We start from the raw sequence: 18,280 nt of genomic DNA on the forward strand, positions 1-18,280 counted from the left end.
GACTTACTCAAGCCAGCTACTGTTATATACAAACACATGTAATAGGAACACAGTAACAACAAGGGGATGAGTGAAAAGCAAACAGCAAGGAAAACAGGCAGGAAAGCATGATGACAGCATCAGAAAAACAGACGAGACAAAATGTGCTGAGCCTTCTGTTACACAGCTGCGAGCATTACAATGTCATTGTGAGCACAATACGAATACAGAACAATGCTGAAACAGGTCACAGATATATACTGAAATTTCATGAACTCTAACTGCAAAGGAAGCCTTGAAGAAGCAAACACTGATTATCTGAAATAATTTCTTAACACCTGTTCCAGTTCTCCCATTTTTTGATCATCCAGGAAACATGAACACTGCATAGCTTTCTCTCCCCCTATTGTTATTATGATTATATATTTTGTTCTAGCTTTGGACATTCTCCTCTCCTCTCAGGATTTCAGTAAAAGAATGTTGCATTTTCACTCCTTCCCAGGCTTCTTTGGACATTCACACTTTCAGCAATAATGAAGAATTTTCATGTAGGTTTCCTGCAGTTCCACTACATTTAAACTATTTTTTCATACCTAGTATAAGGATTTTATGAGCAAAATGAACTGCCTCAGCTCTGTACAGCAGCTGAGTATTTCTTCCAACAATGACTATCTGTAGCTGTGAAGGTCTTTACACTTCAAGTAATGGAAAAAGATAGCTTGTAAAGCATATATCCACCTCAGCAAGTAGGCTGCCATTTTATAACTATATTTTCTGTATGAAATACTACGCATAAGCAAATTAGCCTTTTACTTCTGGCATCGAAGGCAAACTCATCATGGTAACAGCATCTGAAAGCCATTGGTACTGTTGGTAGTATTGCTGCATTAGAAAAAAATGCTGTGTTCACATATCAGTTGTATCATCTCTTTGCATGCTGCACTGGTATCAGAGAAAACAGCAAATCCCCAGACAGAAATCCCCGGACAGGCCTTGCCTGTGAATAGAGTGAAAATCTGCATCAGTCACATATTGGCCAGCAAACACAGTCCCTTCAGCGCTAGCACTGGGGTTTCAGCAGTCTGAAGAGCTTTGCAAGATGTAATAAATCATCACTGACATCCTGCTGATGGCCGTTGTAGTCCTGTGATGCAGAGGATCAAACCACTGGTAACTCCCTGGCTCTGCTGAAATCACAACATGTTAGTCCACTTCAATGAAGAGACATGCAAGATCTTCCCTTCCTGCAACTCATGCACTCAGCAAATGCTTTCCACTCAGCAGCATCAGGAGATCAACAGATAAATCCCATACCATGATGTGTGGGAGGTGGTGCCTCCCCAAAGTCAGAATTAGCATTCCCCTTTAGAAGATTATAGCTTAAAGAAATGAGCACTCCGTATATTTGTGTGTTCTATGACAGAGAGAAAGAAGTCTGAGGACGTGTACCATAGGCATTAGAGAAAGAGTAGCTTTCACCCTCTCAGTGCATGTGCAGCATCTCCAGTGCTGAGTGGCGAGGTTGCTCTGCAGCCAGCGAAGAACACCTCGGCACAGCTCCATGTGTGAGCGCACTGCTTTGCAGCAATCAGTCTTTACTCCAAGTTCCTCTCTTTCTATCATTTTCTTTCTTTCTCTCTTTTAAAACTGAAGGGTAGGAGGCTTACAGTTTTTTCCATCATGGCTTTTTTTTTTTTTTTTTTTTTTGCTTTTTTTTTTTTTTTTCCATTTCATTTTGATATATATATACTGAATAAATAAACATCTATAACTTTGTTTCTCAAGAATCAGCACTTTCCACTAGATGGAGACAGGACACTGGATCACTTTGTCCTCCAGGAGGACGCTGACAATCAGGAACACGAAATAAAGCCCAAACATGAGAAAGCCCAGGAACTTGTTCATCCTCCACTTGCAGAAAGCGATGGAGAGGATGACAAAGAGCAGCATGATGAAGAGGAGGACGATCGCACAGAACAGACCATTGCTGCTGACAGTCACCGGAGAAAAGTTGTTAATCACAGCATACAGGAGCCATGGGAGAGGAAGGCTGTAAAAAGAAAAAAAATAATAATATGAAAAAAAATAGAGAAATTGGAAAAACAGCAGAGATCTAGAAAAGGGAAAGTTTCTGGAGGTACTTCAAAATTCAACCAGAAGCTTCATAAAATGAGGCATGAAATTTTCTAATGTGTGCATATATCTGATTTAACAACATGCTTGTGGCAGCACGGGATTCAGGCTCTCCACTCTCCTTCCACCATGACATTGGTGGATGGTATTTCCCCTAGCTGACAGAAATCATTGAACATGTGCCTGTGAGCAGGGAGACTCTTTTGTTTGCTTAGGACTTCGCACCATCTGCACAAGAATGTACTTCCAGTGCCTTTTCAAGAGCCCACCAGCAAAAGGGTGACTCACCTGATGTGTCCTTCCCGTAAAGAACCAGCACTCCACAAAGCATTACCCAAAAAATTCATCCCTTCAAAGTCATGAAGTCATTTACTATAAAACCTGCACAAAAATGTGAACTTCTACTGAACCTTAGCTTAATTTCTATTTCTGTGTTTACTGTCATTACATTTCTCATCTTTGATGCCACAGAATGAGGCAAACATCCCTCAGGAAGATGTCAAGCTGAAATAAATATTTAAGCCCCCGATCAGAGCTTAGAAGGCTTAGGATGCATGAAGAGAGCTGTCAGAAGCTCACAACATTCAAGCTTTGAATAAGCAGCTCAAGAGATAATAATTCTCTACAGCCTCAATGCTAACTAAACCAAACTGCAGCTACACTGTGCCATTTTATTTGTTCAGGGGCTAAGTCTACCAGACTGTGCTAGAGGACAACAACACTTCTGCTGCTAGGGAGACTAAAATATATATCACAGAAATAAAGTACTGCCAAAGAGAAAAGTTCTGCCATGCACCCTACACGCTCTAGATTGAAAGACTCCGTAATGCATAAGGTTTTCGAAAGTCTTGCAGGTCTGTTGCTAAAATATTCAAACCCTTCCTAAAAATTTCAAACCCCTCCTGCTTCTGGATTAAGAGAAAAAAAAGATGGCCCATTTTTTATGCAGCGTCCAAAGGTACTGCATTAGCTAAGAAATAGAGTAAAAAAGCTGTTTCCTTAAACTTTGGGATCTCATTTAGTACCAGCGCAGCTGCTGGTACATTTTTAGCAGCTCACACTTGTACTGTTCTTCTGACTGGACTCTAACTACAAAGAGGCATGCTCTTGTGCAAAAAACAGCTGAAGGTAGAAAAACAGAGCATGGACATGATTCTCAATGCCTCTACCTGTGCTGAAGATGGGAAGGAATAAAGACAGTTCTGTTTTTACATCTCATGCACAATTTTGAAATACCTAGGCACAAATTATAACATGGGATGGACCAGGACTAGCTTGATTTCAGTGGATCAAACAGGACCTTGAATCCCAACTGCATGCCTTACATCCCTTCCCTAGGGCTGCTGTGAAACAGTAAACAGAGCATTTCCACAGAATTCTACATTGCTTCACATTGTTAGACCTATACAAAAACACCTGTGCGTTAAAGAGAAATTTTGCAACTGCTTTTAACTTGGAATTTGTCAGATATATTAAAAAATCACAAAAATAAAATAACAATAAAAAATAAAGAACAACAGCTCATGAAAGCTACACAAGACACTGATGTCTACTTGTTTTTAACAATGCACTGAATACTGTAAAGGCAATGAATTATTTGTTGATCAGTGGTTATAAAGAAAGCCCTAGTAAAGTTCAATGCATAATAGCTCAAGAGAATGACCTGACAAAAGCATAAACATATTCAAAAATTTCTTCTTGGAACAAAGCCTTTGAATTACTTCAAGTGCAATTTACCTGCCCAGGAGGTTCTGCAATGAGTAAAAGAGTAAATCAGGCAACAAGTCTGTAGCAAGCCCATCATTCAAATGTCTATAGACTTCTGAACACATAAAATTGTAACATCCATTGCTTATTTTCATCACTTTCTTTTTCAAACTTTTTCAAATCAAAAGCAGAAAACTGTTCTTGGCAACGCCTTCACAAATCTAAGGCAACAATGCTAAGAACAAAAAAGTTTTTAAAACACAGCTTTCTTGCTATAGGACTTACCCCACTGTGATGTCAAATATGTTGCTTCCAACAGAACTGGATACAGCCATGTCCCCCAGACCTTTGCGTGCTACAATAACACTGGTAATAAGGTCAGGAATGGATGTGCCAGCAGCTAAAATAGTCAAGCCCATGATTTCTTCACTAATACCAATGGTTTCTCCAACCTAAAAAGGTTTGAGCAAAAACAGAAAAAAAAAACACACATGAGTTGCAGTCCTGTGGTGGAGACATGTTTTCTGCTATAAAGTTGCTTAATAAGGAATATTATCCTGGAGTTTCCTGATTGTCTTGGAGAATACAATCAGGATTGGAGAATTACTGTTTTCACAGAAAATCAGTAGGCATTGACAAGTAGCTGCTGATGTTACCAGAGTGATCAAATCCTGTGGTCAGGACAATCACAGCTCTCTCAACTATTTTCCATTTACTGAGTACTGTTTTACTTCATCCACTGTTGCAGCTCCTGAAACAGAGGATTTCTCAGCATGAGAGACACAATGGACTCTGATTCTGAATGGTTTCTCAGAGCGCAGAACACAATGCAGAACCTGTATTTTGCACAAGCATCACCCTCTTACCTGATGTGCCCACCAGACCATCAAGTAAGAAAAGAATGCAATCCAACTGATTGAACCAAAAAACGTGATAGGAAAAAATTTTCTTGACCTCTGCAAAAGAAACAAAGACAAACAGTGAACACCTATGTTGAAGGCTGTTTTGCTGAATTCTTATTTATTCTCTAACTGACCTCTTACTTTTTCTGATCACCTGTTCTATCTTTTCTGATCAGCATCATATCATCAAGATGAAAGTTAAGAGTGTTAAGAAACGATTTTCCTCACTGCTGTGTGTTTACCCGTGTCTCATTCTTGTACTGGCTTCTGCTATAAAGTAGTCTATGACAAGATTCATCTCTGAACAACAGCTTTCATAACAAATGGCAGGTTTTCTCTTGTCTATTTCTATCATGTGCTGTTACACTACAACTTGCCAGTGCTGAGCTGAATGGAGATTTAGAATCTGAATTTATTAGTAACTTCACGCCTATTGGGAAAGAATGTTTTCAAGCATACAAGTACGCGTACATTTCATTCACATATTAACAGCTTTCTGCAACATCACTTGCAGTCACTGTAACAGATGTTGTCATATGGTAGTTAGAAAAATACATATCCAAAATTTATTGGGATATTAACACTTCTTGGGAAAACAGCCCATTTTTTCAATTAGAACAGAAAATACATTAAGAATACATTTGCAGCGCTTAGCTTTGTGGAGAAGTTTGTTGTAAAACATTATAAAACGCTCCCCCTGAGGTCCCTCATTGAATTCCAAGATCTGTATCACACCAGAGAAACCTTATTTTCATTTTCTGTGTTTCCTTTGCTAATATCAAGCTTTGAATAAATAGTATAATTGCAGCCAACTAATAGGCTATATTCAGATTAATGATTTATTTTGGTTTTTGTTCTTTCCAGTCTTTTGCATCATTCATTTCCCACTGGCTTGCTAGATTTATGTAATGAAAAGTGATAACTACTATAAGAAGTAAACGTGACTGTAGTTAAAAATATCATTGTATAAATCAAATTACTGTTTAAAATGAAATCTACACCGTGAATAAATGCTACCAATCTTGAAAGAAACCAACTCTTTACGGACATTCACCAGCTGAAGAAAGATCTTTACTACAGAAGACCTCTGACGTGCTGTTAGCAGAGTGCTACAGATTTACCTCAATAACTAGGGACTGCCAGACAAGGCCAATTATACCAACCTGACCACCTGTATGAGCTGCTTTTAGACCTATGCAACCTCCTCCCATTTTGCTCTCATTCCACTTCCTGCTGTGCATATGGGCCTTTATGGAAGTGCACCTTGCCTGCAGCTCTCTGCACTGCGAGATGTTCCCCTGCAGCACCACCAGGCCCTGATGCGCCCTATGGGCTCTTCCTGGCTGTTCTGGGAACAGACAGGACTGAAAAATTTTCCGTCAACACAACTTCTGCAGGGAAAATGTGCTGTGAATCTCTGGCAGCTCAACTCTCTCCAACTGTGACAAAGCAAGGGATGCAATACACACCCAATGACAAAGGACAAGTAAGACATCTAGATCAGCTTTACAGCAGGTGCTCTTATGGGCTGTACTGTAGAGAACACTTCCTCACTCTCTGTAGTACTTCTCATAAAGCTAAGTGTCCTCCTTAAAAGTGGGCTGCAAACACTGATTGGCACATCCAAAACAATCCTGTAATTGAATATTCACAGCAACATTAATGATGAAAATTTAACAATGCTTCCCAGAAACATGCAGAAATGCATAAACAAGAAACTGAACTTCAGCTAGAGTAAGAAAATCATTCCAGCAAACTGTTCTAAATGAACTGTTTAAATACAGGGATAAATAACCACAACAGCACCTGAAAACTTATTTTTAATACATATTTCCCTATTGTCACAAGCACCTTTTCTAATCCAAATAGCTTTGGTTGACCTGCTTCTTAACTCTTTATGGAGCAAACAGAGTGACTTTTTTGAAACAGAATTCTGAACTTCTATTAATTTAGAAAATCTGGAAATGAACTAAATTCCAATGTTTAAACTGACTCAGAAATCATATGCCCTTTTGATTCTAAAAATCAAATTTTTAAATGCACTGGGAGACTAAGAACCTTGGTCTGAGATTTATATTTAAAGGAAAAAGAGGATGGCCGAAAAGCAGCAATCTGACACCAGAAAAAGAAGAATCAAGTCCAGAAGGGATAAATAAATCTAAACAGCATTTTCATTTTTTAAATTTAAAGGCTAGTAGATCTTTTTTCAGCACTGCTAGCAGTTAAGTCTTTCAACTTGCAACATTTTTTTATCTTCCATGTAAAAATGGGAATTTTTTTGCAGTACATGTGGTGAATGAGTAGGCAACCTTCTTGCAGCTGGTCACAAAATCTAAACAAGAGAACATCATAGCAGGGGAAATTCAGTGATCAATATACAGCACTCCAGAAATAAGCACACACACTGGCTTATGCAAATCCAATACAGCAATAGCTGTACTGGCCAGTAATAGCTACTGGCCTAATGAGAGTATGGGATTATATATACCAAGCTCTTGCAAAATAACTGGGCATTGCAAGAATCACATGTCTGCATAACATGGAAAACTGGTTGCCTAAAGATTATCAGCCACTAACTTTGCAGCCTGTGTATTCCCAGTCTCAATCTTCCCCCAGTAAAATTAACTGATGGGCAGATGTTCCAGATTATGAGCATTTTGATAGACTTAGCAGTTTCATTACCTACTTTAAAAAGATGGATGTTTGAACTCAAAAGGGACAAAATTTGAAACCTGTGCATCCTTTAAGTAATGAAAACAAGGATGGATGCCATAAATGCTACTACATGATTTGCATACAGAGGAAGTTTTTAAAAAGAAGAAATAAGAGTGCAACCTTCCTTTTTTTTTTTTTTTTTTTTTTTTTTTAATGATAGATTTTTCTTCCAGAGTAAAGTAACAACCAAGCTTGTTTTGTAACTACTGACAGTGTTCTTTTGAGATATATCTCTTTACAATATACAGGGCTGCTAATTCCAAGTATTTTCCTAAAAGAATTAGTCAGAGAAAACAGAGAGGAACACTTTTATCCACTTTTTTCTGGTAGCATTGTGATGGTTGCCTTACAAAGAGAGAGAATCCTGTTTATTACCAATTGGTTTTGTTGTGGTCATGGTAACAGAAAAAGGAGAAGAGCCATGGTTGATTCAGTTTATATGCTATTTTCTTTTAACAAAAGAGAAAGAACTTCATAGCTTTGCTGTAAATTGGTTGGTTTGGTACTTTTCCTGTCTATTAGTAACCTAAAGGACATTTTTCTTGTTATACTTCTGTATTGAATTCATGTTAGTCTCTGAAAAACAGGTTCTGAAAACAAGTGGAATGATGAAAGAATGATAAAAAGTGAAGATTTTTCATTTAAGAGTTTGATCCTAAAAGACAGTGAGTCCTTAGTAATTTGCAAAGTATCTGTCTTCATTTTAGACTACATTATTACTGATATCTTTACTTTAACCTGAATGAACTATGTGTTTACCTCACACATAAATTTATCCGTATTCAAGCTTTGATTTTCCTTCCATACTTGACAGTGCTTAAATCTGATTACTCAGAACCTGTTCCTGTAACTGGATCTGTATAGGAACATCTTGTCCTTGTCCCCTTGGTAACAGTACATCTCTGTGTGGCAACGAGAGTTCATGTAAACTCTTGGCTGGTGATGGGAATTTGCAGAGATGAACCATATGGGTCAAGTGACAGGAGAACTGGACTACTGATAGCCTGTAACAGAATCATAGAATCACAGAATGGCTTGGGGTGGAAGGGACCTCAAGGATCCCACAGGCATTCTAACCTCCAGATCTGGCACTAGATAAGGTTGCTCAGGGCTCCATCCAACCTGGCCTTGAACATCTCCAGGGACGGAGCACCCACTCACAGAATCACAGAATCACAGAATGGCCAGGGTTGGAAGGGACCTCGAGGATCATGAATCTCCAACCTCTCTGCCACATGGGGGGCAGACTGCTGGGCAGACTGTTCCAGCACCTCACCACTCACTCTGTAAAGAACTTTCCTCCTGGCAGTCCCCCTGAAAGTTGATTTCCCTCCCATTTATAATCCTCTTTTAAATACTGAAAGGCTGCAATAAGGTTTCCTCACATCCTTCTCCAGGCTGAACAAGCCAAACTCCCTCATCTTGTTTTCATAAAGGAGGTGCTTCCAGACCTCTGATCATCTTCATGGCTCTCCTCTGGACCCTCTCCAACATCTCCACATCTTTCTTGTATTGGGAGCCCCAGATCTGGACACAGATCTGTGGGTCCAGATGGGGCCTCACGAGGCCAGAGCAGAGAGGGACAATCACCTTCCTGCCCCTGCTGGACACCCCACTTCTGGTACAGCCCAGGATACCATTGGTTTTCTGAACTGCAAGAGCACACTGCTGGCTCATGAAGGGGTAGCTAGCTCAGTATGAATATAACAAATGAGATGCTGTTCAATATCCACCACTGGACCAGTGGGTCACCTTGGTCACGTCATCATCCTTTCAATGTTTTGATAGCTCTAACTGTACAGGCACTACACATACATTTAAGCAGGTCAGTTGAGGAGTTAGTTGAACTATTACATAATCCACTCTAGGTATATATATAAATCTGCACATCTGCATGACAGAGCATAACAGGGCAGTGAGGATTTTGCAGACTTCATAACAGGAGTTCTTGGAAAATGAAACAATTTTTCTACAGATTCTGGATCTTAAGGAGAAAAGTACAGCTTGATCTAATACTAGTAAATCAATCAACCCTTCTTCACCAAGTGGAGATAAAATATATTTTAACAAAGAAACTCTACGAGGAAAGAACTCATTTTTGAAAAGTGGACACCCACAGAGGATGTGCAAGGCTCCATATGGTCTCTCAAAGCAGTGTTTAGCAGACTAGTGCTCATTTTGTACAACCACATGCTAATTTGAGCATTCTGATGTAGAATTTGGATTTCTGACTAAAATAACCACACTTGCAAATTGAGCCCATGACAGTAGACCTACCTACAAAATCTATTTAAATATTGTTTTAGTGTTTTAACTTTGCCCCACAGGTTTCATGAAAACTTGTTTTCTGATGCACATGCTGAGCTGTGAAATTGCGTTTCCTTTTTCTTAGGAAGGGAGGAGAGGGGATGGCACACAGGCATCTGTGAGAATATTTTAGAGACAAACACTCTAATGAAGCATCCTTGTAAAGTTAGACAGCTGGGCACAGAGAGTTTATGCAACCATCTGGTTAATTCTTTGACAGTAATGTGCAAAGAATGCAGCTTTTTACTGAAGTAGCCTGCTACCTCTTTTGCTATTACAACATGTAATTACAATCCACATTTGTCTTGCTTCTGTATAAAAGCCTGCACTTTTCATTGAATTAATTTTTAAAATGTTGTTGCTCATTGGCATAGCTGGCATATAAACTGTACTTAATTTTTATGTTACAGGAGGTTATTTTAGTTGCGGAATGTCTGCTCTGCCGTGAGCAGTACGAGTGTGAATACTCACACATTACACACAAGTTGCACAAAAGTTCATAAGACATTTGCTTTCCAAAACTATTGTTGTAACAACTATCCTGATTTGTACTGTATAGAATAATAAATATGTCTACGTGTTCAAAGGGAAGAAACAAAATTCAAATAAAAGGTGGACATAAGGAAAGAAAGAAACAATCTAGAAATTCATGTAGTATGTTTTTCTGTTACCAAACAAAAGTACTTTGCCAGAGTTATTTGAAAACTTGAAGAAAATAAAGCTTGAAGGCTGGAAGGGAAAACGTCGCTTTGTATCCTTTGAGAAACCTTTATCTAAAAACAAATCAGACGTCCTCTTTTAGCTTTTTTTCTTGTACTGAATTGAAGTATTCGAGTGTGTGGGATGGGAAATATGATAAGGAAGAAAAAAGAATCCAGGGTGTTGATTTATAACCTTTTATGCTGTGTATCGTTCTCTTGCAGCGCTTTAAAATCTATTTTTGATCCAGAAAGGAAGGGAGATTAAATCACTACAAAAAGACTTTTCCATCTATTTTTTTTCCTTTTCTTCTACTTTCTATGAGTCTTGGTATTATATGGATAGGAGAATGTAAGAGTGGTAAGACTTGTCAACTCGTAATTTTAAGTCTATTTCTATTAGGAAGCAGTCTCACATGACTTTAAGTCAGGTTGGGGATAAAACTAATAAGTGTTTTAAACATGGAAAGACTTTGGATCTTGTTCTAGATCGAAAATTAAAAGATGAGTAGAACACAGAGGTCTAGCATACATTTAGGAGAAATGCATATTTTGATATGAGAACTACAGAACTAAAATCTTTCCAGTCTCACTCTTTAGGACACTGAAGATAGACAGAATTCCTCAGTACTGATGTAATCTTCAGCAGAGATCTAGAAATGCATACGTGAAGGCCCTGAAGAAATTTTCAGAGTTTTCATTCTTTTTCATAAAATATCAATGATAAGAATAGCAATTTTTATGGAGCTATTACCAACCAATTGCCCATAAGCACTGATACGTAGATCTGAAGATTAATGATGTTGCCTCCTCAAAGAAATGTATAATAAACCATCATTTTTATTAAAAACAAACAAACAAACAAACAAACAAACATGTCCTCACTTTCTTTCCTGAGTCCAGTTTCTTTCTGGAGACATTCACGCATTCAGCTTGAGAACCCCCAGCTATGCAGTACGCCCCAACTTGTAACAGCAGGTACTCACAGGATTTCTGACATCCGGCAGGGAAACCCACAAAGGGAAAACAATAGGCAGTACAAGAAGGTAGGTGAGCTGCTTGCGTGGGGTGTCAGGCCAGGCCAGGCTGAGTGGCTGGTCCTCATCCTCTTCATTCTGTACAAAAAAATGCAGGGCGCAGAATATGTAAATAGCTAAATGAGGCTAAGGACTGCTTAAAGAGAGTCTATAGGATTGCACAGTATTTCAGTAAGAACCCATGGGAGCTGAAAACATCAAATCAGCACTACTCTTAACAACATCAGGTAGGACATAGTAGTTTTGGCCAGACTATATGGTACCCTCCAGAATAGGCTGCCCAAGGATGTCAAATTGTGGCTCAGCTGAAAGTGAAGCTGGTCCCTTGGGATCCATGCAGTACTGTTGCACCTTCTCCCTGAAAGGGATTTTACTCTTCCTGTGCCTCTGAAACACCTCTGTGATCCCACAGGATTCCCCTGGGATGTGGGCTTGTCTAACCAAGGATTAAAACTGGTCTGCACAGTCCCAAGCCTGGCCACATAGATTGATATATACATTAATATATGTGTCGTGGTATACAATCACAGATATACAAATAAATGCAAAGATATATGCATTATAAGCATGCAAATTAACTATATATATGTGCATATATATATATATATATATGCATATATATTGCTTTTTAAGCTCCTATGAGCTCTTTCCCTAGTGTGCCTCTGCCAACAAAATAGAATCCTTTAGACTGCCACAGAAAGGAAGCAAAGAAAGAATGATTGAGCCTTTTGGGTTTATGAAGAAAAATTATCTTTCAGCTCTTATCAGAGGTAGACAAAATCTCCAGAATTGCACATGGATCTGTATTATTCCACAGAACAAGGCAGGAGGAAAAAAAATGGCCTAAACGGTTCTTTCAGACAGGCGCGCAGGTCCTGCTTAGACTGTGGAAACATTTTCTAAGAGTGTTCCATGACAACTAAAGAAGCCCGAAAAAGAGTAGCTTGAGGAATGAGCAAGAAGTTAAGAGATGTGCACACCTACAAGACTATAATCTTACTGGAGTCACAGAGCCATAATGGCTGGCTTCCATGGCTGGAGTGTCGTAAATTATTCAACAACTAACTGCTGAATACTCTTCAGCTCCTCAGTCGTTTTTTCATAGAGCAGTATGACTCTGTGAAAGACCTGACACCGACAGACTGAGGTAAGCTCCTGTTTTTCTCTTGACACATCAACGGACTGCAGCTACTTTGTAGATTATGTACTGATATCAACAGAAGACTGTTTTGTTAACACCTACATTTTGTGAAACTTGATTTATGTGATTGTAAGACAACAGTAAAGTGACTAGGTCATAATTGCTATTGTCATCAAAGGATTAGAAAAAAACATGCAGACAAAATGTATGATGGTCCACATGGCACTAAAATGGCTCCTGAGCAGCTTAAGAGGCTAGCCTTTGCCTCCAGCTGTTAGCTTTTTACCAAAGCCAGCAGATGACTTTTACCTCACAGCCATAACTTACTGAATTCCGACCTCTGGAGGACTGTGTTAGTGCAAGAGTTTATGGGTTTACTACTCCATAAATTAAGCCATTCTTTTTCCATCCTGGTACATGCTGCTGAGATGGGAAAATCAAACTGAGCTAGATGCTCAGCATTAAATTTGATGACTGAAGTAAAATTTTGGCTTAAAAGGACCAACAAAGTGTTGCCTAGGTAACCTTTTCTGAGTGGCATGTATATAATGCAGTGAGCCGACTCAGCAGGAATAAAGCTCCATAACCAATTGCTTTACAAAAGAGTACTGAATGACAAAATACTTTCTGAATCGTTGTATTTATAAATTAGCCATGATTAACAAGTATATTTAATCATAACAGTATCTTTACACTAGTTGGAGTTTGCACACAAGTCTGCACAATGTTCATGCAATGGTACTTCAGCACTTGTCCCACACAATGTTAATACAAATGACAGTCACAAAGCAGCACAAAGAATTATGTCTGGAGGTCTGTCAGATGTGTCCTAGGAAACCTTGCTCCATCTGTTTATGACCTTTCACTTCCAGGTTGTACTCTTCCATTTTCCCAACACAACTCAAAATCTAAGTCCAAATTCAAACTCAGAGTGGAGGAGGGCAAAAACATTTTCCCTGTTACTGTAACTGCAAGACACGTTACTGGTGTTAGAGACTGCATCTCCACTTCCTATTCCATAAAGCAGAGTCAACAATTCACAGAATCATAGAATCACAGAATTGATCAGGTTGGAAAAGATCTTAAAGATCATCAAGTCCAACCACAGCCTAACCATACTACCCTAACTCTAACAATCCTTCGCTAAATCACACAACCCTCCACTAAATTTGGTTTTCAAATGCTGACCTTCCAAAAATCAGTGGAATTATGTCAAACACAGATGAAAATATAGCTTGTATGGACTTCAAAACAATGCTGAGCCATCCACTGAAGCTGAAGAAATGTAAGAGAAATAATTTTCACAGCTACAAAGCTGTGCAAATGTGGATGTCTCTGGACTACGCAGCAGTGATACAGAATGACTTAGAATGGATTTATGGTAGAGATTGCTTGCACTATCTGTGGATTCAGTCTATCGATAATATATATGAATATACTGAATATGCATAGACACAGTTTGTAGGAACTAATACTGAAACCACATTTTTATCACTTTTAGATATATGAGAAAAACTCAACACTTAGAATATTATGTACAATTTCCTTCTTCGATGCTAAGAAGACAAACATAATGATAATATGATATACATGGTGGAATCCAGCTATCTACATAATGGATATGCTGTCATTTTGGATGCCTTCTAGCATTCCACTTTACCTCCAGATGCTCAGTCAGAAGCTTAGAATATTCTGCTAGTTTACAACGTACCTGACACTGCTTTGCAAGAATCTCTATTTCTCCAGGCCAGCTCAGGTGGTGTTAGCCATTTCTATGTAGGCAAACAAACCCTATCCTAAAACTCACTCCTTTGGTATTAATACTGCAGCTAAATAGGTTTAAAGATACTGCAGTGACTATATGGGAAAATTGCATTAGTTGACCTTATGAACTCCGAAATTATTCAACTGGGTAGACAAAGTTTCATTTTAACTGAAATGTAACTGCTGTCACAAAAAAAACACAGATCATATTATAGTGAACTAAAACCTGAAGCACAATGAACAATCACAGTTCTCCCACTTTTCCAAGTTCATTCTGGTATCTGTAAGGATGGTCTGGAATATGCAAACAAACATGCAGTTTTACCCTTACATTTAAATATATGAATTTATTTGCATTACAAATTACAAGAATTCTAAGTGTTCTAGGTAGTCATTAAACATATTAATTCTTGCAGAAACAACTGACAATAGTTTCAGTTTCTCTTCATCAGTATGATCACCTGAAACCCTTTCTCCAAGCTACACTTAATGGTTGATCTCTGGTAGATAGTATGTGCTGTGGAGGAAACAGAAGATAAAGTAATGCAACATTTCTGTTTTTTTGATGATATGTAACAGCAACTGGACTGGGAGGACAGAAATCGCCAAGAGCCCATCGTGGTCAGCACCTTGCTTCTGGCAATAGCCACACATGGGCACTCAAAGAAGAAGTACTGGATTGTGTGGTATATCATCATCTTCGTCACTTCGTCACGTACACAATTCTGTGCTTAATATTATATGCATACTCATGCCTAGATGGGATGGATATGGTACCCTAGTAAGGATTAATCAGTAATTACCAAATTAATTATCTAATGGGCAAACACTCCCCTTGCATATCCTACTATGGTTAGTGGAGCACATCTGTAAATAACAAAAAAATAAAGTTCTGATTCCCTGTTTTGAAGAAATGAAGCAAGAAGTGTGATTCTGTTAAATGTTATCTTTCAATACCTGTAACAAACATTCTTTTAACATTTCCTTCTAAATGAACACAGACATACTCATAATCTTATTCTTGCTGCTTCAGTTTTAATTCTAACTCATAATAAACAGTGAAAAAGGCACCAAATCTCCTGAGCTTCCATCTTTCACACTTTCTTCAACCAACAATATAATCTAAAACTTGTTTGTAATCCCACAGATGAAATCTTATAGGTTCACTCGGGACTGATCTAATGACTTCTGCCAATCCCCCCAAAAATCTTTCCAAAGATAGGAAGATACAATGTTTCACTTTAAATAAGCAACACAAACATATGGAGACCTTTCACCAATAGCTATTTTGTTTGTAAACAACAGCTTGTAACCAGCCTCCAACTGCTGAAGTCACAGTGTAAGGCACTGCTTCCTGCAAACATCAGAAAGTTGCTTTCTTGGATGCTCACACTCAAAATTAATCATCTTACTAAAAATAGTTGCTTATCTGGAACAACACTAAACTGCATTTTCATACATATTTTTAACTGGTTGTAGTAAAACATGGAAAACGAGTAAAACGAACCACCTCAAACTTATCTGAAATCCTAAATCTGCTGCTGTTTATCAGTTAGCCCATATCTTACAAAAGATAGAGCATTTGATTTACAGACACAATATTCTGGGGGTTAGTTTGTTAAACCAACTCAGCTGAAGAGCTTAGCCATGAATTCTCCTGGTTGTACATTTACTGCACATTTTGATATCTGATATCATTAAAACAAATAGCATCAGGAATGCAGCAGAAAGGAGACAAAGATTTCAACTTCCTTGGGCACGAATAGGTGCAGTACCACCCAAACAAATGCAATTTATGTATTTGCCTGATAGTGATGTATTGTTGAACTACACTTTTTCTTGAGAGTGAGGAGTTCTGTACAATCAAACTCCTTACAGTTAGCAAATCAATAAACAATTATGTAGTCTCAAAATGTCTCAGGTGCAGTACTGACTTTCAGTACTGAACCTGATTTTTTTTTTTTTTTTTTTTTTTTAGAATAGAAATTCTCATATGCATTTATTTCACCAGAAAGGCAGAGGATAAAGGTTACTGGAGCCCTACTGTGAATTCTGCAACAGCCTCATGTCTCTACTTCAAGCTTGCAGCATTTTATTTGGATTGTGCATTTATTTTCTATTACATCTTGTTTGGAAAAACATATGAAAGAAAGTAAGATTCTAAGGTGGTATGGTCGCATGCAATTTCTAATGAGTAGGTAAATCAAAAAACAATGGCTTTCATTTCACATTCTAGAGGAAAATTCAAGAAGAGAGTAAAATACGCTCTTAAAATATGCTCAGCTTTTAAAATATGTTTAGAATATATGGACTGACATCCTAGTGCAGTCAATTTTTATTAATCATTTCTGCACCGTGAACTGATGGAAAATAACCACACTTCAAGAGAAGCCTGTGGGAATGAACAAGGCACAAGTAGGTATTTGCTCCAGATTCTGTTATTGCAGCCTTTGCCCTCTCGGGCTCTGGTCCAGATAGCTTAAAGCATAATTCCCAGAGCTTATATGCAGTCTTCTATGCCCAGGTAACTACTGAAACTCTTTGGGAAAATGGAAAAGAAATAGACTATAACAGTCAAAAGCCAGCCCACCAGCTGAAGTAACAGTTATAATGCTATGGAGACACAGTTGAAGAATAAGCTTTTGTGTTGCTCCATTTTCCACTGCCCTAGTTTTCAGATAAGTCAAAATGGCATATAGCAGAAAAAAAAAAAAAAAAAAGTGGAATATGCAACTACGTAGGCTTAGGAAATTAAAGAACAATCCATTTTGATGGCAGTGTAATGCAATGTTACAAAGAGTTTTATTGGCAAACAAGATGCTGGCATTTATTTTAGTCTGAATGCAGAAAAGAATTTCTGCACTAGAAAAACATATTTTTAATGATGATAAAAATGCCAGGCATGCTGGAATATATCACTGTCTTCCAGCAAATGCTGCTCTCATCTTCTTTACCATCTCAGCTAAAAGGAAATGCTTAATATAGCCCAAGAACGATAGCCTATGACAGAGAAGGCAACGCCACTTGGATTCAAATCATCTTAATTTGATGAGGTGTCCATGTTAGGGGAGACTTGCCTCCTTCAGGGACTTTGTCCTGAAATACACCACACTGTGCTGCTGCTCTTTGATGGGGAAAGCAAAACATACCTTACCATCCAGTTTCTCAGGTAAGTGTCATGGTTGGCATGTAAACATTTTCCAGTGGAGTTACCATGGAAACGGGTAAAAGTGTGCATAAATGTATGTGTGTGTGCGTGTGTGTGTATGCACGTGGGTGGGAGGAAGAGGTGTTATCTCCAGTCAGGGAGCTATTTTTAGGAAAGCCACTGGCTAAAACAACTATGATTGAGCACACTTAATCAAATGCTTGTTAAGAAGGTGACAGTGGGTGGAGAGGAGGCAATTGGACTTCTCATTAGGATCACTTCTCTGAAGGACACCCCATAAAACATTTAACGAGACACTGCCAGTTGTCCTTTTAGTCTTCTTTCATTTCATCACACACACTCAGTACTGCTCTATGAAGTTTCATATAACAGAGTTTTCTCCTTTGTGGCAACTGATAAAGGTTAAAAGGAGGAGTGCAGCAAGTAGAAAAAAATCCCCAAGGAAGATGGAATATCCAGCAGGAGGAAAGGCAATTTCTGGCAGCAAATGAAGCAGGAATGTATTGCAGATTTTACGATGGAAGGAGGTATTGTTCCCTGATGGGCTGGGAAAGAGACCACAAACTTCTGTCCCTCCTGCCCCCTGGTGTGATCCTGGTTTTATCAAAGTATAGGAGATCGGCTGTTGCTTTCAATGGGAGTGATATTTCATGAGTATTGTTGTCTGGACAAATGATTAAATTCCTGCAGACATTTTCTGAAAAGCCATTCTAAATTCCTGAAAGAAG

At 38.5% G+C, this 18,280-nt stretch overlaps 1 protein-coding gene across 3 annotated transcripts in view; it reads right to left on the bottom strand.

Moving 5' to 3' along the window:
* Nucleotides 1-231: 231 nt before the first annotated feature.
* Nucleotides 232-18,280, bottom strand: part of SLC24A2 (solute carrier family 24 member 2) — a 105,181-nt gene continuing 87,132 nt past the window's right edge. For all 3 annotated transcript variants that reach the window (XM_042877487.1, XM_042877488.1, XM_042877486.1), the window contains 4 exons: nucleotides 11,428-11,556; nucleotides 4,686-4,775; nucleotides 4,105-4,271; nucleotides 232-2,029 (listed from right to left, as the gene is read on the bottom strand). In XM_042877487.1, coding sequence (XP_042733421.1) covers nucleotides 1,780-2,029; nucleotides 4,105-4,271; nucleotides 4,686-4,775; nucleotides 11,428-11,556 — 636 coding nt within the window. In that variant the 3' untranslated portion in view covers nucleotides 232-1,779. The remainder of the gene's footprint in view (nucleotides 2,030-4,104; nucleotides 4,272-4,685; nucleotides 4,776-11,427; nucleotides 11,557-18,280) is intronic.

Source organism: Lagopus leucura, unplaced genomic scaffold (assembly GCF_019238085.1).
Source record: "Lagopus leucura isolate 7727_CA_CO unplaced genomic scaffold, USGS_WTPT01 Super-Scaffold_100018, whole genome shotgun sequence".
In the NCBI taxonomy this organism is placed as follows: Eukaryota; Metazoa; Chordata; class Aves; order Galliformes; family Phasianidae; genus Lagopus; species Lagopus leucura.